Genomic DNA, 23,961 nt, shown 5'->3' on the forward strand with positions numbered 1-23,961 from the left:
AAAAAAAAGACATGACTTTGCCACATAATTTTTTTGTGCTTTTAAGCAAGTCTTATTTCCATCTCACTCTCACCACACCCCAAGCATAACTTTTAGTTTCCTGACATATAAAATGAGAAACTGAATTCAATGATCTCTAAGTTCTCTATCAGCTTTGACATTCTGTGATTCTCTTTGGAAAAAAAAATTTAAATTCAGGGGCAACCTGGAACATGGGGTATGGGTGATCTTCAGGGAGAAAATGTTAGTGGAGTTGCCTTGTGTTCACAAATTTCCTTTCCCCAGACACACTCCTGGAATTGCCAATGTGAGTGAGCAATTCCTGATGTGTTGATTTGAAAATGTCTTTTTGTGCAGATATCCACTTCCAAATCCTGATATCAGTCCATGGTCATATGGTTTCCAATAAGCATATTCATCACTTGATAGACATTTATAGAATTGTATTAGCTTCTTCTCTTGACATCTGCCTTTAGCCTGTGATTAGATTGCAGATTAATTACTTTTAATTGATCATTAGATGAAAGCAGCTCAATTTCATAGTTAAATGGATTTTGAAATATCAAAAGTCTTTTGCACCTACATCAAGGTCAGATAAATAGTGTTCATTTATTCCTGCATCATTAATTTATATTGCATCAAGTAAGAAGCATGAAGTACCAAGGACCATATACCATCTCTTTTGCAAATACAGAACATTGCTGTTATAGTGTTAAAGCAGACATATGCTAAACAAATGAATGCGGATTGTTTCAATGAAAATTTATTTTAAAATGCAAAAGCCTTTCTTGGTTTGTAGGCCAAAGGAAAACAAGTTGCTGGCATGATTTTGACTCTGCCCTGTAGTTTATCAGTCCCTCTTCTTATCCATCCAAATATCTGTCTACAAAGCTAGATAATTTTTTCTTGTCTTATGGCATTGAGCAAGGAAAAGAAGAGGTATCATCGTCTTCCCCCTATGTGATAGCATCTCAGAAAGAGAATACAGAAGCTCCAGGTAACATACACCCTCCTTCTTCATAATGTCTGGCTCCAAAACCTTCAAATTGACCCTTCTTCATTGGTAAAGCTATTGTTCTAGACCTAAATTCAGCAGTGAGGAGTTCCTAAGAATGAAATTTAGGAGAGAAAAATAAATCCAATAAAAATGAAGAATGGGAGTTGTCTAAAGAGACTAATGTAGCCACACAGGAAGCTAATCCACTACATTAAATTTTTAAATCATAAGAGAAGACAGCAACTAGAGATTAACTCCACTAGAATCTTACCAGGTAAAGGGTACAAACAACAGATGTACTGGGGAATTCTTTTTCATGTCTTCTTTGACTAGATGGTTTGTAAGGCTTTTGCAGTCTTTAAGGTGCATGTATATGAAATATCAAGAGTAGATATTCAGGTAATTTAAGGGGATTATAAAAGTTTTATCTCCATAATTATTTCTTATAAAATTTTATTATATTGTACTCAGACCAAAATGAATGATTCCCAGTTTTTCAGTCTATTTTATTCTAAAGAAATCCTTCTACATCACTGGCTAATATTTCTTTCTAAATCTATTGCTCACAGCCTTAATCATCTGATTCTCTTGTGGTTTCTTCACTTCATTTGAATATCACATCTCACTCCAGAATATCAAAGTATTTGACAAATAGGGAATTTTGGATGACCTTATAAATCATGTTAAATATCCAAACTTTTGGATTTTGCACCCCCAATTGCTAGGTCAGAATCATACCTTTTTCTTATACCAGCAGGCCAATGGAAAAGGTGGTCAAAGACAATGAAGCTATTGCCTTATAAAATATAATATTAGAAGTATGTCCAACATTAAAAAAGTCAAATTCAATCCTAGTTTTTCCTTTATCTCCAAAGTCTGTAAATTAATTCATTTTAAATCAACATAATCATCTTAATGGTTCTAATCATATTGTGCCTCTAATAATCTTGTATATCTTAAAGAATTCTTTCCCACTAATATATATTTCTTTACATGTTCTTTGTCCTGGCCTGCTTTTATCAATTTACTTAGCTCCTCTATAAGGGAGAACTCTACATCAAAAGGTAAAAGCACTCATAGATTCCTGGAGTTCTCTCTCTCTCCCTTAAAATGTCACCTTTTACTCCTGAAAATTTATACTCATTTGTCCTGGAAACTAAGTAGATACTACTTCCACCATTAAGGGTCTATAGAGTCACTATGATCATACACATATATGTATTTGTGTATGTATAAAAATATGTATTCATACATATATAAATACACACATATATAATTATTTACCATATATATGTTTGCATGTGTGTGTGTATATATATATATGCATATACCTACATACACACATACAAATGTATGTGTGTGTTTCTAGACCACAAATTTCTTATCTTGTGGTTAATTGCAATGTGGCAAAAGATGGGCTTGACATCCATAATTTACAGGATACCTCGTTTTGATTTTTGTTCTTCCCTGTGATCTTGCTTGTTGAATCCTACGAAAGGGAACAAACCCCTATACATGGCAATATGTTTCAGACAGTAAGCTATAAACTGTACAAATATCTCATTCGATCCTCATAAATACTAAATAAGGTGTTATATTATCCCGATTTTACAGTTGAGGAAATCAAGACACAAAGAAGTGATTTTCCATGGGTTACAAGGCTAGTAAGGGTCTGAACCACTTCTGTTTGTGACTCAAAGGATTTCCCCCTTAGGTTTCAGTCTATCCTTTACTGATCTACCTATAATTCTTTCAACATTCCTGAGAGTCTCTGTGTCTTGAGCCCCTCAAACTCAGGTACTCCCTCTATTATTATCCTTTCTGTCTGAGTGATTTTTCCCGAAACATTATTTTCCAGATAGAAATTGTCTCCCCCAGGATGAAACTTAACTCAGTAACTTGTAATTACAGACTAGCTCTAGAAGCTCATGTAATTATCAGTCATGTATAGTCACTGGTAGACAACTATAGGTCATAGAAAATTATTTTATAGAAGGTAAGATTTGAACTGATTACTGACAGAAGCCATAGTAATATTTATAAAGTCATGTAAATTCAAAGTGTATGAAAATTAACATTAAGTAATATTAAAATACAAAAACCTATAACAATTTGGTGGAGAGAAGATACTAAAAAGACCTCATGTGTGAAATGGCTCCTCAGTGCAATTTTGAAAGAAATTAAACTTTGAAACTAAGCTAACCTTTGAATGATTCTAAAAGAAGGAGGTAAAGAGGGAGTAGAATCTAGTCAAGGAAAAATGCAGAAGTATTATACCAATCCCCTTTAATGGCCATGAACAGACTGCCTTTATTTTCTTTATTTAGGTTGGACCTTGAGTTTTTGAAAGATAAAACCAGTTCTATTTTTTTTTTTTTACAAAGCAGAAGTGATGTACATATTATACATATTGTTCTTCAAAACAATGTCCAATGTCCATATCATTTGTAGTTTAGGTCATTAGGAAATTTAGAGAATTATTCTCAAATTATCTTTGTTGACATATTCCTTGGGATTCCTACATAGGAGAAAGGCACTTTCAAAATTCCATCATTGCAAGTTAATAACAGCAGAAATACTTTAAAAACATAACTGAGGATCCTGCTACTGATGAACAAGGCTTATGATCATAGAAGAAAATTACCACCCATAAGGATAAGAGGTGTGATTTTAAAAAAATCCCCATCTTTATAACCCTTTAACAAAAAAATCACTACTCAAATCCCATTGACAATTATGAGTTTATAGTTGGGAGAGTGTTTTCAGATGCTGAGAATGAAAAAAAAAGTATGCAGTCTTTTGTTACCAAAGTGAATCAAAAAGAGGGTTAATAGTGGGAAAGAAAATCCTTCAAGAATTACCAGAAATCCCAATATTAAAAATGTATAACACACACACACACAAGAACTAGGCTTCTAACATTTGTCATGTCTATATACACATTAACTCCAATTCCCAACCCTTCAAAAAGTATACATTGACATATTAAGCATTAATTTACCAACCCCTCTCTTTTTTACCTTTAGGAAATGACTCAGGGGAGAGTCACTGGGGAGCCCTATCTTATTGTCCTCCTGTTGTTTCTAATTTTGTTGTTGACCTTGACCTTCTGGTCACAGTCAGTGTTATCTGTGTCAGCCCAAGTTCCAGTCTACAACATTCAACTTCCTGTTGGATGGTGAAAACAATAAGATTAGTCATTCCAAAGCCAGTCATCACACCAGCCTACTCTCTCTGGACAAACCTGAGAAGACTTGGTGAGGATAGAAATCATTAGTCATCATGAAGATGCTCAACACCTCATCTCTGGATCCTCCAATGGTAACCCTGATAGGGATCCCTGGTTTGGAGCATGTGCAGTTCTGGATTGGGTTCCCCTTTTGTGCCTTGTGCATGGTGGCCCTGCTGGGGAATGTCCTTTTGTTAATAATTATTCCCTCAGAGCGCAGCCTCCACCAGCCTATGTATGTCTTTTTGGCTGTGCTAGCTGCCAATGACCTGGGTCTCTGTGCTTCCATAGCCCCCAAGATGCTTGCCATATTCTGGTTCAGTGCTTGTACCATGACTTTTGATGCTTGTCTTACACAGCTTTTCTTTATTCATGCCCTGCAGGGCATGGAATCAGGTATACTGTTAGCCATGGCCTTTGACCGCTATGTGGCTATCTGTAACCCCCTCCGTCACTCTGCTATCCTCACACCATCTGTTCTGGGTCAGCTGGTTGGGCTGGTGGCAGCTAGGGCTGTAATTTTGGTGAGCCTGGTGCCTGTCCTGCTCAAACGCTTGCACTTCTTCCATTCCACTGTTGTAGCTCATTCATACTGTGAGCACATGGCTGTGGTCAAGCTGGCTGCTGGAGATACTCGGATCAATAAGGCCTTTGGTCTGTTTGTGGCTTTTTCTATCTTGGGCATTGATATGGTCTTTGTCCTTGTCTCTTATACCCTGATTCTCCAAGCTATTTTCCGTCTTCCTCAGAAAGAGGCAAGGATCAAAGCATTCAATACTTGTACAGCCCACATTTTTGTTTTCCTTGAGTTCTATGTTCTTGCCTTCTTCTCTTTCTTTAGCCACAGATTTGGCCACGTAGCCCCATATGTGCACATTCTTTTGTCTACCATATACCTCCTTGTGCCTCCAGCACTCAATCCCATTGTCTATGGTGTGAAAACTAAAGAGATTCGAATCCGGGTGATAAGAATGTTTGTCCCAAATTATTGCTCCATTAAGTGAGCTAACATTTCCTTCCATGGACATAGGAAGGATAGATTTCCCTTCTGGCAATAGTCCCATATTGAGATTCCCTGATGGTTTGACCATCCATTTGCTCTTCATAGAATTTTTCTGTCTCCTTGGGAGATATGGCTACTTCATGAAGTAGTAGGTATCGAGTGAGGGGATTGGGGGTGCTACTGGAAATGATGAAAATGTAGATTAGAACTCTGAATACAAGAAGACTAGTCTTTGTGTCCCCTCTGGAGGTTTTTATGGAAGCTAGAGTCATGACCACTGAAAAGTTAAAAGCTAAGACACTGATCACACTTTGGTCCAGGTAAACAGTGCACTGGCATTAACCAATCGTAGTCCTTTAGCAAAAGATCTGCTGCCAGAGATACTTTAGAAAGAACTCCTGTATCTGGCCAGAGGTTGAGCTAAATGATTTCTGGGATTCCTCTAACACTGTGACTCTAGGATTATATAAGATTCATGGCTGCAAGAACAAATTTACAAGGACACTCTACAACACAAAGCACGGATATTGAGAGACTTCGTTGTTTTGCCTGCCAAATCTCAATTTTGTTACCTACTACTTGTATGACTTTAGTCTAATCATGTAAAATCTGAGGACTTCAATTTCCTCATCTATAAAATGGGGAGATTAGAATAAATGGCCTCTAAGGTCCATTAGCTCTAGATTTATGATCTTATTTGACAGATTTCCAAGCATGGTACAACTACTACATAGCTTTCTTATTTTGTTTAGATTTCTAACAAAGAGGGGACCAGAGCTAACAGGGGTACTCTTTCCAATGATGCATTTCTGTTACTATTTCTTTCAACATGCTCTTTATTTTTTTAAAGCAATCGGGGTTAAGTAACTTGCTCAAGGTTACATGGCCAGGTGTTTCTGGGTGGGTGCTAAGTGTCTGAGCCTGGGATTCGATCGCCAGGTCATCCTGACACTGGAGCCAGTGCTCTTACTCTCTGTGCTACCTGGCCTCCTCTCAACATACTCTTGATCCCAAGGTTTCAACGATGTGAAAGATACCTCTGAAACCTTGAAATCAGATCATAAGAAAATAAAGGAACTTTGGATACTGTGTAAGTGAAGTGATTCATAAATGGGATAGTTTGTTTATTGGAGAGGGAAAAAGTTTGCATAGATGCATAAGAACTATTTTACTAGACTTTTCCACAGGAACTTCAGATAATGTGGTGGTATCTTTAAAAGCTAAATAGAATGTGTAAGAAGGGCAATTTTAGCTTTCAGTTTTTAACAATCATTCTATGAAGAATTTCTCCCAATGGAGTCATGAAGTTTATGAGTTTGATTTGAATATATGAGGATGTGTAATATAACCTATGAAGAATAAAAAATAGGGGGCGGCTAGGTGGAAAAGTGAATAGAGCACCGGCCCTAGAGTCAGGAGGATCTGAGTTCAAATCCAGCCTCAGACACTTAACACAAAACTATCCATGTGACCTTGGGCAAGTCACTTAACCTCAAATGCCCTACCTTCCCCTTCAAAAAGCAAAAAAAAAATTAAAATTAAATTGAAAAAAAGAATAAAAAAGAGACAGAATGGGAGGAGTAATATATTTTTTGTAATAACTATTTTATCTCTCGTTTTGTGAAGAAGCTTTACAAAGAGAATTCTTTGAGGAACTGGAAACTTTCAATGCATTCAGGAAAGACAACGAATTAGATGTATTCACCAATATTGTCATTAAGTCTGATACATACATATATATATATATATGTACATATATGTATATATACATATATATACACATATACTTAAAAGAAGAGTGAACTGAAACAATTATGGTAGGAAGCAAAACAATTGCAAAATCAGTGAGATACACACACATACACACATGTACATACTTATTTGTGTCTAATGGTAGCCACTCTAGGGCATGGGGACAAAGGGAAGAAAAAACGGAAAATAAAAAGAAGTTCATAACAACTTTATTATGTATTTAAAAATAATAGCAAATTATAAATAATAGATCTGCAGTTTCATGTGTAAACATTCCCCCCTATTGTACCATGTTATGGAAATATTTGTTTTATTTCTTAAGTTTGGCATGAATTATTTTTTTAATCAAATCAAGTAAAATACTATTCCAGTACAACTTTATATATGATGATTTGTTCAGCCATTTCAAAATTGATGGGTACCCACTATCTTTCCATTTTTTTCTACCACAAAATTTCTGCTGTAAATGTTTTTGTGTATCTGTGGTACCATACCTTATGCTCTGTATCTCCTGCCTGGTCTCCAGTTTCTTGAGAGAGGAAGAAAGAAAGACATCATACCATCAGTTCCTTAGTTCTTGCTTACTTCCCAAGGGTCTTCTGTCCTTTCTAGCACAGCTATCTTCAGAAACTGTTGTGAAAGGACAGTACTGACTGTGGTTCCTCACAGATTCTACTTAGTTTTCAGCTGACTTCTGAAGAGAAGAACCTTTTTAGTCTCCAGATGTTTGGTGAGGGGAGAGGACATTCTAGCCACTACCCTTTCACAGTAGCCACTTGTATCTTTTACCTTTTCTTCAGCATCATCTGGAGAAAAGGTGAAGGGCCATTCTAATATATGATTTTCCTGATGTTTAACATGAGAGGACAGGCTGTTATTCCATTAGGTTTTGAAGTTGGTCTCCTGCCCTGGGGTAAGGAAAATATCACCATTCATTCTTCTCTGAGTTCTTGCTCCCATGCCTTAATTTCCCAAGGCTTTAAAAGGACTACAACTTGATGTCATAGTCCTATTGACATTGAAAAAGTTTCTAAAATTTTCTCTTAATGCTATCCTCCCTCTCTGTGTGATTCTGAACCAAAATACATAATTATTTAAACCCCATTATCCATTCCCCATTGCTGGATTCTTTATTCCCACTCACCTCAAAATGCCTCCTCCCTTTCCCACTTCCAAACTACATAGCCTCTTCCACTACCCTATTCAGAATGCCTGTTCCATAAGCAATACTATTTCTTCTACTTTAAAACTTTTCCTTTCCAACTACCTCCATCTTTTGACTCTCATTGAGAACTGACTGCATCCTTATGACACAGACCCCTGTCTACACCTTCTTGAATTGAATGAACTTTCACACATTTTAGTCAAGGTGGGAAATTGTGATTGTTTCTTGCTCCCCATTGCCATCTCTAGGCTCTCCCCCTTCCACCATATCTCAATAATATTATTTCCTTTGAGGGTCATGTAATCCACATATTCCACTAAATCAGTTGCCTAATAGCTTCTCTCTATTGGTCCCCAGAACAATCCACTTCCTTTCTAAATGAGTTCAGTATTGTTTCACAACTTTCTCTCCACTGCAATTTCTTCTTCTGTACTAGGGGCTATATATTATATATTTGTATGAATATGTATGTATGTGTATGTATGTACATATGTGTGCATGTGTAGGTATGTGTATGTATTTGTGTATATATGTATTGCATATATATTCTTATATAGACACACATATAGATGCATGCATGCATTCAGACATATATGTACATATATGCATGTGTGTGAATACAGACTATACTGTATGTATGTATTCTTCCCCCAAACACTGTACCTTCCCAGTTCCTCAACCACACATTTCCCATGACTTTTCCCTATCTCAGCCACTCACAAAAATTTTTATGCCTTTGAGCTTTTTAGCCACAAATATACCATTTCCATGTTCATATTCTATTCTGCCTCTGCCTCTACCTTCCAATACTAACCTTTTTTTTTAATTTCTAGGTGCCTGTGACTCTTATTCACTATAACCTCCAATCCCTTGACCTTTCTGTTCTCTTATAGACCATAATGTCTGCACTACTTACCTTTTCCTCCTTTCTCCATTCTGACCTCATGATTAGCCATTTCTATTCTACATTGTTCTGTTCTTTTTGTCACATTGTTGACCTTGTCCTTCCAGTCCTTAGCTTCGTATCACTCCTATGACCCACTGACTTCACCCACACACGTGATGATCAAAGATGAAGAAATTTATGAAAATGGACTGATTTAGTCCACTGCAAATATATGTAACAGTACTTCAACTGGGTTCTCACTACTGATAGTAAATCCTTTTCTAACCCTTCATTAATTCACTATTCTGCTAACTACAAGTGGTTTGCCAAACCTTTTATCCCATCTCAAATCTTTCATGTCTCTCCGTCACTCACTTTCTTAGCTGAGAACCTTGCCTAATATTTCACTGAAAAAATGTCCTTCATCAAGAGTTCCCTCCCCTTTTTATCTCACACCACCCAGATTCTTTCTGCCACTACTTCTTCTTTCTCTCTCATTAGATGATGAGTTCCTTTTGTGCAAGGACTGCCTTTTGACTATTTTTTTTAGTATTCCCAGAACTTAGCAAAAAGCCTGGAACATAATAGGTGCTTAATTAATATTTATTGACTGACTGACCCACCACAGTCAGCAGTGACCTTTTTCCTTGTCAAATTCAAACTTTCCACATGGATAAGTGATTCCATTCTATCCTGCCTTCTTCAACAGATTTCCTCCTCTATGACCCCATCCCCACTCTCTCACTCATATTCAATCTCTATCTACTTACTGTTTTTCTACTACCTGAAAACATGTCCACATTTCTTCTATCCTCAAAACATAAAGAAAAAACTCACTTTGTACTAGGGGACTATATAATATATGTGTGTATGTGTATGTATATGTATGTATTTATATAGACATACAAAACTCACCCATTCATCCCTGGTAGCTATCATCCCATTTCTTTTCTCTTTTTTGTGGCTAAACTCCTTGAAAAGTCTATCTATAATAGGTAACTCCACTCTGCTGCCTCACACTCTTGTTTTAACTCTCTACAATCCAAATTTTAACAATATCATTCAACTTAGAATAATTATCTCTTAATTATTAAAATTTGTGGATTTTTATCAGTCTTCATCCTTCTTGACCTCTCTGCTGCCTTCGGCACTGTCATTCATTCTATTTTTTTTTTTTTGATACTCTCTTCTCTCTGTTCTGGGATGCTACTTTTTCCTGATTCTCCTCTTATTTTTATGACTAATCTTTCTCAGTCCCCTTTGCTCAGTCTTTATCTATGTCATGCTTATTATCTGTTACTGTCCCATAGGGCTCTGTCCTGGGACTTTCTTTTTTCCTCCTATACTAGTGATCCCATCAGTTCCTGCAGATTCAAGTATAATTTCTATGTGCATAATTCTCAAATCTACTTCACCAAGCCTACCCTCTCTTCTGACCTTCATTCTAGCACCTACAATTGCCTAGTAGTCATCTTGAAGTGGACAGCCTGTAGACATCTCAAAGTAAACATATCTAGAGCTGAACTCACTATCTTTCTTTCCAACCCCCCTTCTATACTTCCCTGTTATTTTTGAGATCATAACTATCCTCTCAATACCCCAGACATTCAACTTTGCTGTCATCTTCTAATACTCATTTCTCCTATACCCTTCCTATATATAATTTGTTCCCAAGGTATGCTGATTTTGTCTTTGTAATATCCCTCAAATACTGTTGTTCCCTTTGCCCTAACTTCTCTCCTCTGACACTGCCACCAACTTGATGTATATTCTCAATTCCTCATGCCCAGGGTATTGCAAAAGCCTGCTGGTAGACCTGCCTGTCACAATTCTCTCTCCACTTCAATCTATCCTCTACTTAGCCATCAAATTTACTTTCTTAAAGCACAGGTCTGATCATAGCACCAACTACACCTACTCAGTAAGCTTCAGTGCCTCCCTATTAGCTCCGTGTTGAAATATAAAATTAAAAAAAATCTCTGATACTTAAATCCCTCCATAACATACCCCTTATCACCTTCTACTGTTACAATATTCTTACATGTTATACTTTTGCCTGCCACATATCTGATCCAGTGAAACTGGCCTTTGTGCGATTCTGCCCACATAAGACTGAAAACTCTGAGCATTTTTACTGGGCATCTATCAAATATGAAAGGTTCACCCATTTTCATATCTGCCTCCCTACTTCCCTGTCTTCCTTTAAAACAGTTTAAATCTCACCTTCTACACAATGCCTTTCCCAATTCATCTTCTTTTTAGTGCCTTTCCTCCTTCAACTATTTCCTATTTTTAAACTCAAAGACAGAGACTTTTTCCTTTATTTATAACTCAACAGTTATCATAGTGTCCAGCACATAATAGGTGCTTAATAATGATTTACTCTCTGATTTTCACTTGAGAGTTTTTGAAGAAAGAATTAAGGAAAAGGACTAAAATAATCTTCCCTGAGAGATTGAATGTAATAATTTTCCTATATCAAGAGGATCCTTGAGACTTTGATATCTTTAGTGAATTGAATGGTGAATCTGTGTTTGTAGAAGAAACCTTATCATTCTGCTGCAGTTTGGAAGTGACTGATCTTTCTCACTATTAAAATATTATAAAGAACTATCTATGTCTTTGCTTTGATTAACATTGCTAATCAATTGTATAATGAATGACTAATATTTGTTTAAGTCTATGAATTAAAAAAATATAGATATATGAATGCAGCACATGTAATTGGGCATGGCCATGTACTACTGCCCCACCATGATAGCAAAGTATAATCCAACATGGTACATTCACCCCCACTCTCTTTCTGGGCTGGCTAACTTATGCAAACACTTGCAGGTGTTTGGTTTTTCTTTTTAGTTGGCCATGCACATGACCACATGACTACAAGTAAACATTTTTAGATTTCTGAAGGTAACCCTGAAAATAAGAGATATACTCCTACTACTCAAACCTGTAGCTCCTGAGCCTGTCATTGACACAAAGCAGTCACAGTAATGCCATTATCTCTTAAATTAAAATATTTATTCAAGAGTAAAAAAAATATCCCAACAATAACTGAAACATAATGATCCACCCACAGAACAACAACAAAACTTCACATTCTCCCACACATGTATATTGTATCATGGAAGAAAGCAAAAAGGCAAATGAGTAGGGAAACACATTTGCCCAGGACACTTAACAATTCTGGGATATAGGGCTTGATCTCTTTAATAACAGTTAACACCATGTGTCACTTGCTGAGGGAAAAATCAATCAACCAACCAACCAAAAAAAACCAAAACCTGTTTCTTTTTTTTTTAATCCCCCCCCCCTCCCCAATTCTAATGATGGTCATCCTGCTGGGCAAAACTAGTTCTATGCTATTTTGTATTAGTGAAGCTCTTTTAGCACAGACTCAATCTTGTAAGGGTGATAAGAATGTGTTGCACATTTTGAACAACAACAAAGAAAAATATTGCACTAATTTAAGGAAATAGTAGCACACATCTGAGGCTTCCTAGATCTCCAATTTTAGGCTCTGAAAAGCAATGAAGTCCATCACAACTGATTTTTCACTCAGGAATCTTCCTTCCTTTCAACAGGTCCCAGGAACATTACCTATCTACTACTCTGCATAATATCTAAAACAACAGTTGGAAATACTGTTCTGGGGTGGCTAGGTTGCACAGTAAATAAAGCGCTGGTCCTGGAGTTAGAATGACCCGAGTTTGATTCCAGGCTCAGACACTTAACACCCACACACACACGCACACACACGCGCGCACACACACACACACACACACACACATACACACATAAACTAGCTGTGTAAACGTGGGCAAGTTACTTAACTTCATTTGTCCTCCAAAAGGAAAAAAAATACTGTTCTTTTTTTCTTCCCCCTTTTTATGTTTTATCTTGAATAATATTTTCCCAATTACACAAAAAAATTAAATATTGTCTTAATATTTTTTTCTAATTACATGTCAAGGCAATTTTTAGTACTCATTTATACAAGATTTTGGGTTGTAAATTTTTCTCCATTTTTTTCTCCCCTCCCATCTTCCTAAAATGGTAGGCAATTTGATATAGATATACTTGTGCTATCATGTAAACACATTTTCTTATTAGTCACAATGATTAAAAAAGAAACAGATAAAAAGAAAAAAAACATGAAAAAATAAGTTAAAAAAGTATGCTTTGATCTGCATTCAGCGTTCATAAGTTCTTTATATTGATGTGGATATCATTTTCTTCATGAGTCTTTACATTTATGTTAGATCAGTGTATTGTTGAGCAGAGCTGAGTCATTCATAGCTGATTATCACACAAATTTGCTGATATAGTGTACAAGGTTTTTCTGGTTCTGCACATTTCACTTTACCTCAGTTTGTACAAGGCTTTCTAGTTTTTTTTTTTTTCTGAAATCTCCCCATTCACCATTTCTTCTTACATAATAGTATTCTATTACGTTCATATATGACCGCTTGTTTACCATTCCCCAAATGATGGACATCCTCTAAATTTCAAATACATTTCTTTTTCTGTAGATTTTTTATTTTTTAGTTTACATCATTCATTTCCACAAGATTTTGAGTTACAAGTTCTCTCCCCATTTTTCCCCTAACCACCACCCCAAAACAGTGCTCCCATTGAATATACCCTCCTCCAATCTGCTCTCTCCTATGTCATCCCCTATTACTTCTCCAATTTTCCATTAGGGCATGGTGGATTTCTTTGCCCCAGTGCCTGTACATCTTGTTACCCAGTTAAATGTAAAATAATAATAATAATATATGTTTAAACATTTGATTTTAAAAATTTGAATTACAGATTCTTTCCCTACCTCCCTTGTCACCCAACCTTACTGGGAAGTTAAGCAATTCAATATAGGTTGTACATGGGTAGCTATGCAAAACTTTTCCATAGTGGATATATTGTGAAAGACTGACTATATGTCCCTCCATCTCATCCCACCCCCCACTTGTTCTATTCTCTACTTTGATGCTGTCCATTTTCAAAAGTAGGTGCTTCCAACTTCCCTCACCCCCCAACCTGACCTCCCTTCCATCATCACCCCTCTTATCCCCTTCCCCCCTACTCTCCTGTGGGGTGAGATACCCTATTTAGTGTGTATGTCATTCCCTCCCTAAGCCAAATTCATTGAGAATAAGGTTGACTCAATCTCCTTTGCTTTCCTGTTAGTCCTCTCCATTGTAACAGTTTTCCCTTGCCTCTTCTATATGAGGTAATTTACTACATTCTATCTCTCCCCATCTCCTCTCATCCTATTCTTCTCTCACCTCTTAATTTTACTTTTTAAGTATCATCCCTTCCTATTCAGCTGGTCCTGGGCCCTCTGTCTGTGTACACGTGTACACATATATACACATGCTCACGTATGTATTCATATGCCCATATACCCTCCTATATAGACATATAAATGAATGTGTGTGTATCTATTCCCTTCAACTACTTTTCTCATACTGAGAAAAGTTTCATAAGTTACAATTATCATCTTTCCATGTAGGAATGTTAATAGTTCACCTTTGATAAGTTCCTTATGATTTCTTTTTCCTGTTTACCTTCTCATGCTTCTCTTGCTTCTTGTATCTGAATGTCAATTTTTCTATTCAACTCTGATTTTTTCATGAAGAATGCTTGAAAATCCTCTATTCCATTGAATGACCATATTTCCCCCCAAAACATGATACTCAATTTTGCTGGTAGGCGATTCTTGGTTTTAATCCCAGCTCCTTTGTCCTCCAGAATATAATATTACAAGCCCTTTGATCCTTCACTGTAGAAGCTGCCAGATCCTGTGTTATCCTGATTGTTTTTCCACAGTATTCAAATTGTTTCTTCCTGGCTGCTTGTAATATTTTCTCCTTTAACTGGGAATTCTGGAACCTGGATATAATATTCCTAGGAGTTTTCTTTTTGGGATCTTTTTCAGGAGATAATTGGTGGATTCTTTCAACATCTATATTGCCCTATGGTTTTTAAAACACCAGGGCAATTTTCCTTGAGAATTTGTTGGAGGATGATTTCTAGCTTCTTTTTTTGATCATGGTTTTCAGGTAGTCCAATAATTTTTAAATTATCTCTCCTGCATCTATTTTCCATGTCAGTGGTTTTTCCAATGAGATATTTCACATTGCCTTCTATTTTTTTTTTCATTTCTTTGGATCTGTTTAATAGTATCTTGATTTCTCATAAAGTCACTAGCTTCCATTTGCTCCAATCTAATTCTGAAGGAATGATTCCCTTCATTGAGCTTTTGAGATTCTTTTACCATCTGGCAAATTCACGTTTTTCAGGCATTCTTCAACTCATTGCCTTTTTTGTGCCTCTTTTGCCATTTGAATTAGTCTATTTTTAATATGTAATTTTCTTCATTCAGGTTGTTCACTCTCATTTTATAATTTTCTTGCATCATTCTCATTTGTCTTCCCAATTTTTCCTCTACTTCTCTTATTTGGTTTTCAAAATCCTTCTTAAGCACCTTTATTGCCTGTAACTAGCTTGTATTTTTCTTGGAAGCTTTTGGTGCAGGAGTTCTGACTTTGCTGTCTTCCTCCTGTTCCATGCCCAGATCCTTTTTGTCCCCCAAAAATGAATCCACAGTCAGATGGATGTGCTTACCTTGCTTCCCTTGTTTGCTCATGTTGCCACTCAATTACTTGACTTTTGAGCTTTTGGCCACAGCAGAACTCTGCTACCAGAAGGGGGTGCTTTTCTCCAATTGCTCGAGTTTTCACACCTGCTGGATCTATTAGATGCCTGCCCTCTCTGAAGCCCTCACATGCTCTGGCACACTAGTTATGCACCCTAGACAGTGATCCAGATCCAAGCAGGTTAAAGCAAGAGCAATTACCCCTCAGACTGGTTGCTTGGTCCCTCTAAAATATTCATACCAGGAGCTCAGAAGCAACCATGTGGCAGCAGCTACATGACCACAACACCTCATCCACTTCTCCCTCTGGGGGTAAAGGCCTGACCTCACTGCTGAACTACCAGTTCACAAAGTCCACATGCACTGACCTCTCACTTTTTACTTAGCATCTATGGGTTGATAATTCTGGAAACTGCCACAGCTGCTAGTGATCTGAAGTCCCTCCAGCTGGTGGCTGGTTGTGGCTGTTCTGAGGCTAAAACCTGAGGCTCACTTGGGGCTGGGTTGGGCTCCCAGAGCATAGTGCTGGCTGCTTCCTGCTGGCCTGCCAGGCTGTCCTCAGCAGGAGGTCAGCTTCTCTGTGTCATTTTGTGAGCTCTGTAGCTTCAAATTTGTTAAGAGTCACCTTTGACATGAATTGTAGGAGGTGGAAACAGGAGTCCCATGGAAGTCCTGTTTCTACTCCACCATCTTGACTTCCTCCCCCATTTCCATTATTTTTCTATCATGAAAAGGGCTGCTATAAATACTTTTGCACATGCAGATCCCTTTCCCTTTTTTATGATCTCTTTGGCATAGAGACCTAGCAATGGTATTGCTGAATAAGATGCTATGCCCAGTTTTATAACTCTTTTGACATAGTTCCAAATTGTGCTCCATTATGGTTGGATCAGTTCACAACTCTACCAACACTGTATTAGTGACAAAATTTTTCTGAATCCCCTCCCACATTTATAATTTTAGATTTTTTTTCATATTAGCCAATCTGACATGTGTGGAGTGATACTTCAGAGTTGTTTTAATTTGCATTTCTCTAACCAATAATATTTTAGAATATATATTTTTTAAATATGACTATAGATAGCTTCAATTTCTCCACCTAAAAACTGTCTGTTCATAGCTATCAACCATTTATCAAATGGTTAATGACTTCTGTTCTTAAGAATTTGATTCAGTTCTCTATAAATTTAAGAAAGGAGACCTTTATCAGAGATATTTGCTAATAATAATAATAAAGATGATGATGATGATGTTGATGATGATGATAAAATCCCTGGGTTTCTGATTTCCTGTTAATCTTCTTTGCATTTTTTTTTGTTCAGTTTAAAAATATGTATAATCAAAATAATCCATTTTACCTCTTATAATGCCTTCTATCTTTCATTTGGTCATAAATTCTTCCCTTATCCACAGATCTAAGTGATAATCTATTCCATGTACCCTTAATTTGCTCATGTTATCATCCTCTATGTCTAGATCATATACCAGTTTTGACCTTATCTTAATGTACAGTGTAAAGTGTTGACCTATACTAGTTTTGCCCTATTGTTTTCCTATTTTTCCTGCAGTTTTTGGTAAAAAGTGATTACCACAAACGTTTGGGTCTTTAGATTTAGCAAATACTAGATGGTTATGGCAATTTACTACTGTGTATTGTATACCTAATCTATTCCACTGATATGCTGCCTTATTTCTTAACCAGTACCAGATTGCTTTGATGATTCCCACTTCATAATATAGTTGAGTTTTGGTATGGCTAGTCCACCTTCCTTCACGTTTTTTTTTCATTTCCTTTGATAGTCTTGACCTTTTGTCATTCCAAGTGATTTTAGTATATATTTTCTAGCTCTCTAAAATATTTTTAATATTTTGATTGGTATGACATTGAGTAAGTAAATCAATTTAGGTAGAATTGTAATTTTTATTATATTAGTTAAGTCTACTCATGAGCAAATGATATGTTTCCAATTTTTTAGAGCACACTTTATTTGTGGGGAAAGTATTTTGTGATTGTGTTTATATACTTCCTGGATTTTTCTTGGCAGGTAGCCTCACAAATATTTTATATTATCTACAGTCATTTTAAACTAAATTTCTTTTTCTATCTCTTGCTGATAGACTATGTTGATTATATATAGAAATGCTGATGATTTATGTGGGTTCATTTTTATTTCCTACAAATTTGTGAAAGTTGTTAATTATTTTGAGTAGGTTTTTAGTTGATTCTCTATGATTCAATAAGTATACCATCATATAATCTGCAAAGAATGATAATTTTGTTTCTTTATTGCCTATTCTAATTCCTTTGATTTATTTTTTCTTCTCTTATTGCTAAACTTATAATTTCTAGGAAAATATTGAATAAAAGTGGTGATAAGGGGCATCCTTGTTTCACCACAGATTTTATTGGGAAAGATTCTAGCTTATCCCTATTAAAGATAATGTTTGCTGATATTTTTTAATAGTTACTACTTATCATTGGAAGAAAACCTCTTTCCATTCCTATATTGTGTAGTGTTGTTTTATTTTTTTTTAATAGGAATGGCTGTTGCATTTTGTCAAAAGCTTTATTTCTGGATCTATTGAGATAAATAATATGATGTCTTTTATTATCATTTTTGATATGGTTAATTATACTATTTTCCTTCATATTGAACTAGTCATACATTCCTGGCATAAATTCAACTTGGTCATAGTCTATGATCACTGTTCTATATTGCTGTAATCCCCTTCTTTGTGTTTTATTTAAAGTTTACATCAATATTTTTAGGGAAATTGGTTTATAGTTTTTTTTGTTTGTTTCAGCAATTCTTGATTAGGTATTAGAACCATATTTTTTGTCAAAAAAAATTGGTAGGATATTTTTGCTTTTTTCCCCCCTAATCTTATATTTGGCATTAGAATTAACTGTTCTTTAACTGGTAGAATTCTCTTGTGAATCCAACTTTTCCTGGGGATTTTTTTTTCCTTAGGGAGTTCATTGATGGGTTGTTCAATTTCTTTTCTAAGAGGGGGTTATTTAGGTATTCTATTAGCTCTTCTGTTAATTCAAACTATTTCTATTTTTGCAAATATTAATCCATTTTATTTAGATTGGGGAATTTATTGGCATATAATTTTTCAAAAAGGGTTCTTAATAATCCCTTCAATATCCTCTTCATTGTTGGTGAATTCACCCTTCTTCATTTTTGATACTGGTAATTTGGTTTACTTCTTTTTTAAAAAATCTAATTAGTCAATGTTATTTTCATTTTATTGGGATTTTTTCATAAAACCACCTTCTAGATTTATTGATTAGCTCAAGGGACTTTTTATTTTCAGTTTTATTAAGCTCTCCTATGATTTTCAGAATTTCCACACACATACATATATATCTATATAAAGGGTATATTCTCATATGAATGCATATGTGAGTATGTGTACAGGTATACATAGACAGAGGGGACAGGAGAAGTTGCATAGGAAGGGATGATACTTAAAAGGTGAAATTAAGAGGTGAGAGAGGAATATAATGAGACAGGATCAGGAAAGATGGAATGGGGTAAATTATCTCATATAGATTAGGCAAGGGAAATTGTTAAAATGGAGGGGAGGAACAGGAAGGCAAAAGGGAATGAGTCAACCTTATTCTCAATGAATTTGGCTTAGGGGGGGAATGACATACACACTAAATAATGTATCTGACCCTACAAGAGAGTAGGGGGGGGGAGGAGGGCAGGCTGGGAGGGAGGGAAGTTGGAAGTACCCACTTTTGAAAAGGGACAGGATCAAAGCAGAGAACAGAACAAGTGGGGGGGGGTTTGGATGGGATGGAGGGAAATATAGTCAGTTTTTCACAATATATCCACTATGGAAATGTTTTGCATAGCTACACATGTACAACCTATATTGAATTGTTTATTTTCCCAGTAAGGGTGGGTGATGAGGGAGGTAGAGAAAGAATCTGGAATCCAAATGTTTAAAATCAAATGTTTTATATATATATATATGTATGTATATATATACATATATATATATATATATATATATATATATAATTTTACATGTAACTGGGAAATAAGATATTCAGGCACTGGGGCATAGAGATCCACCATGCCCTACTGGAAAGTCGGAGGAGGGATGGGTGAAGATATGGGAGAAAGCAGATTGGGGAAGGGGATATTCAATGGAAATGCTGTTTTGGGGGTGGGGGGTAGGCGAAAAATGGGGAGAAGAGGCATTGAACTGAGCCTGAGAAAAAGTTCCCAGATTTGTTAGAGACAAGGACAGATTTTATTCCATGAAGTCTCTGTTAAAGATCTGGAATTGTATATGGGATATTTTTACATAATGAATAGGAAATAGAACAATTTGGTAGGATTGTAGAATATAATACTGAAGACTGCTTTTCAGTAAGTCTGGGAAGGAAGACTAGAACAAGTTTTAAAGAGTTTTAAATGTCCACCAGAAAAATTTCTATTTTATTTGAGAAGCAATTGGTATCCACTAGAATTTCTTGAATATGTGAGTGACATGGTCAGTACCATACTTTAGGAAGATCGATTTGGAATTATGTAAAGGACTGGGGGAGAGGAGACAGAGGCAGAAAAATCTATTAAATTGAAATGATAATAGTCCTAGTGGTAGAATTTTAGGTCACATACTATGGTGTTGTGATTTGAGTAGAGAGAAGAAGGATATTGAAGACATAGGTGGAGGTAGAATCAAGGGGACTTGGCAACTGATTGTATATGAACAATGTAGGAGATGGTGACTTAAATTGCAAACCTGAAGACAGGAAAAATGTAGAAGTTAGGAAAAGGGCATGTTTGGGGGAAAAAAAGAAATGTGTCCTGTTCTGGATGTCTGAAATTAAGATGACTGCAAGATAGCAATTTGGAAACATCCAATGGAGAGTTGGTATATGGCAGCTCAGAAAAGAAATTAGGTTTGTGTAAGAACAAAAACAAGAAGATAGCATTTATGTTTGTTTTAGGGTTTGCGAAATACTTTATACGATAGTTATATGCATTGAAATGATAGCTGAACCCACAGGATTAGATGAAAACACCAAGAGAAAGGGAGAAGGGGAAAAAAGAATCAAGAACACAGCCTGATTAAGAACACAGCCTTGAGGTATATTTACATATAGAAATGTGATGAAGATGCTGATCCAGCAAAGGAGATGGAAGAACTTCCAGATAAGTAGAATAAGTGTAAGGTGATAGCCATGTCCAAACAACCCAGGGGAAATTAATAACAAGGAAAAGGGCTGCCAGTTTAGGCAGTTTTTCATTATATCTATGCTGAATGTCGTCCTGTTACTCAAGCATCACTTCATTGCCTATGAATGTGCCTTTGAACTAGGCTGCATTCCTGAATTTTACTTTCTCCTCACTGCCAATTCCTAGCCATATAGCTAACATTTTTACAATGCTTCAAGGTTTGTAAAGTGCCTTGCAATATTATTTTATCTGCAGAAAAAACCTTGGAGGCAGGTGCCATTAATATTCTCTTTCTACAGATGTAGAATATGAAGCAATAAAAGATTAAATGACTTGCCCATGGCCACAGTAAGCATTTGAGGAAGTATCTGAAGTCAGGTCTTTTTGACTGTAGGTCTAGAGCTTTCCATCCTAGATATGGAATCTCTCATTTTCTCCTGAGATTCACCTCAAGCACCACCTTCTAAATAAAGCCTCTCCTGAACCCCCATATTCTCCTGAATGCACTGCTTTCTTTCCAAAAGAGCTTGCATTATTATTGCATTTTTAATATACTAATCAGTTATGTGATTTCTATGGTTGAAATGAAAATTCATCATTTTTACTTTTATCCTTATTAGAGGCAAAACTCAGGAAAAGAGAATTAAAAGGAATTTATTATAAATGTGTCAAGGCAAAAATATGTTGATCGGCTGATCACTAGAGATCAGCAATGGCTTCAAGGTGGGATCATCTTTTATTGTTATATTTTGAAATGAGATAAAAACAATACAGATAGGTTAATGTCAGCAAAAGAGGTTGTGTCTCTCTCTTCAAGGTGGCAAGTATATGCCAATTTGCAGGTAAGGGTACACAAACATCATAGGAAGGGGTGTGTGAGAAAGATCAGGTAATACAAAAAATTACAGACTGGGTATCACCTTGTCCAACAGAATCTCCTCCAATACTGATCACCAAGCAGAACTGGGAACAATGGGTCACTGAGTCAACATGGCTTTCAATACTACATGTTGAATATAATTACATTCTTTGAGCTCAGGGACTTTGTTTCTTTCTCCGGTGCCTAGTACATAGGAGATACTAAAATATGTATTCATTAATATATTCAAGTAAAAATCTCTCTACAATATCCATATATCTTCTAGGCTAAAGCCTTCAGAGGCCAAGACATAAAAAGCTAGCCTTTTTTTTCCCACAAAGTAACTTTTCTAATATTTGGAGACAACAATTATGTTCTCTTCAATTTTTCTCTAACTGAGATTTTTAGACATACCATTTTGCCTTTTGGTTTTTAATAAAGTCATCATGTACTAGTATTACCCTTATTTATCACATTGGTTTCCTCTTATTACCACACTAAGTTCTACGGGCAATTGCTCCACTTCAGGCCTAAGAGGACTCAGTCACACCTTAATCTCCTTCCTCTGAGTATAATGTTCATTTCTTACTTGTAGCTTAGGTCCCTACCCTAATCTAAGCACTTCTCCTTTTAACACTATTATTCTATTCATGGCTCTAAAACTAAGTCATTTTTAGATCTATTTTAGTCTCCGGACTTTGGTAAGAAATAAGACATCATATCTAATAATCAACATAAGAATGTCTTTACCCATCTGATTATTCCATCATTCATTGTCTAAATTATGTTTTACACCTCTCCTTTGAAGGGAGATTTTCGTGGCATATGCAGTATATCATAGTAAATTAAAAAACATCTTTACGTTAACAGTTGGAGGTGTTAATTCACTGCAGAAAATTATCCTTTGGAGAAAATATCCTTAGCACCTTGACACGGATTTCCTTGGATTTCACTCCATAAACAATGGGGTTGAGAGCAGGAGGCACAAGGAGGTAGATAGTAGACAGAAGAATGTGGGCAAAAGGAGCCACATGGCCAAAACGATGGCTTAAAAAGGAGAAGAAAGCAAGGACATAGAATTCAAGGAAGACAAAAATGTGGGCTGTGCAGGTATTGAGAGCTTTCAAACGTGCCTCCTTCTGGGGAAGGTGAAAAACTGTCCAGATGATTAGGATATAGGAAACAAGAACAAAAACCATGTCAAAACCCAGGATGGCGAATGCTGCAAACAACCCAAAGGATTTATTTATCTGGACATTCCCAGACAACAATTTGATCACAGCCATGTGCTCACAGTAAGAGTGGGCTATAATAGTGGTATGGAAGTAGTGCAAACGTCTAATCAGGATGGGAAATACGCCAATCAATCCAACTGCTCTCACTGCCACTACCAATATCATTCGACTTAGGATGGTTGGTGTGAGGATGGTTGAGTGTCTGAGGGGATCACAAATTGCCACATAGCGGTCAAAGGCCATGGCCAGTAAGATGCCTGATTCCATCCCTTGTAAGGCATGAACGAAGAATAACTGAGTGAGACAGGCATCAAAGGCCATAGTACAAGCATTGAACCAGAAGATAGCTAGCATCTTGGGGGCTATGGTAGCACATAAGCCCAGGTCAGTTGCAGCTAGCATATCCAGGAAGATGTACATGGGCTGGTGAAGACTGTGCTCTGTTGGGATGATGGTCAATAGGAGGACATTCCCAAGCAGGGCTACTATGCAAAGAACACAAAAAGGGAATCCAATCCAGAAATATAGGTGCTCGAGTCCAGGGATTCCAACCAGGGTCACTGTTGTTGGGTCCAGAAATGAATTATTGGAGATTTCCATGATGACTTAAAAATACTGTGTGCAATTTCTGAATTCTGTGTAGAGAAGGAAATGTTCCTGGGAATCAGCAGTGGCCTCTGTGTGACAGCTAGGATAGAAGATGGACAAGATGAATGCTTTTATCATCCACTCACTCTAAGAGGATGTACTGGGAACTGGAGATGGGAACCTGGTCTGACCCATGTACTGTTACTCCCATGCTCAAAGCATCAGTGATAGCAGCAGCTGAACAGAAAAAAAAAACCAGGATAGAATTTCACAAATTCCCTTTCTCTCAACCACATTTTGAAGATATTCTGAAGGGATATGATTCGGTTGGGGGATACTGACTGGGGGAATGTAAAAGTCTAATGTGGATATAAAGAGAAAGACT

General features: G+C 36.4%; 2 protein-coding genes across 2 annotated transcripts; one reads left to right on the top strand and one right to left on the bottom strand.

Annotated features, from left to right (window-relative positions):
• The first annotated feature begins 4,279 nt into the window (after positions 1 to 4,279).
• Positions 4,280 to 5,230, top strand: LOC138177787 (olfactory receptor 52A1-like). The gene has a single exon (XM_069108988.1). It carries the CDS (start codon positions 4,280 to 4,282, stop codon positions 5,228 to 5,230), a length of 951 nt encoding a protein of 316 aa, XP_068965089.1.
• Positions 5,231 to 22,637: 17,407 nt separating this feature from the next.
• On the bottom strand, positions 22,638 to 23,705 carry LOC138177655 (olfactory receptor 52A1-like). Its single transcript, XM_069108866.1, has one exon. It carries the CDS (start codon positions 23,586 to 23,588, stop codon positions 22,638 to 22,640), a length of 951 nt encoding a protein of 316 aa, XP_068964967.1. The 5' UTR covers positions 23,589 to 23,705.
• Positions 23,706 to 23,961: the final 256 nt, after the last annotated feature.

Source organism: Petaurus breviceps, unplaced genomic scaffold (assembly GCF_028583685.1).
Source record: "Petaurus breviceps papuanus isolate PSGF00001 unplaced genomic scaffold, PetGlider_PUasm1.0 90444, whole genome shotgun sequence".
Taxonomy (NCBI): domain Eukaryota; kingdom Metazoa; phylum Chordata; class Mammalia; order Diprotodontia; family Petauridae; genus Petaurus; species Petaurus breviceps.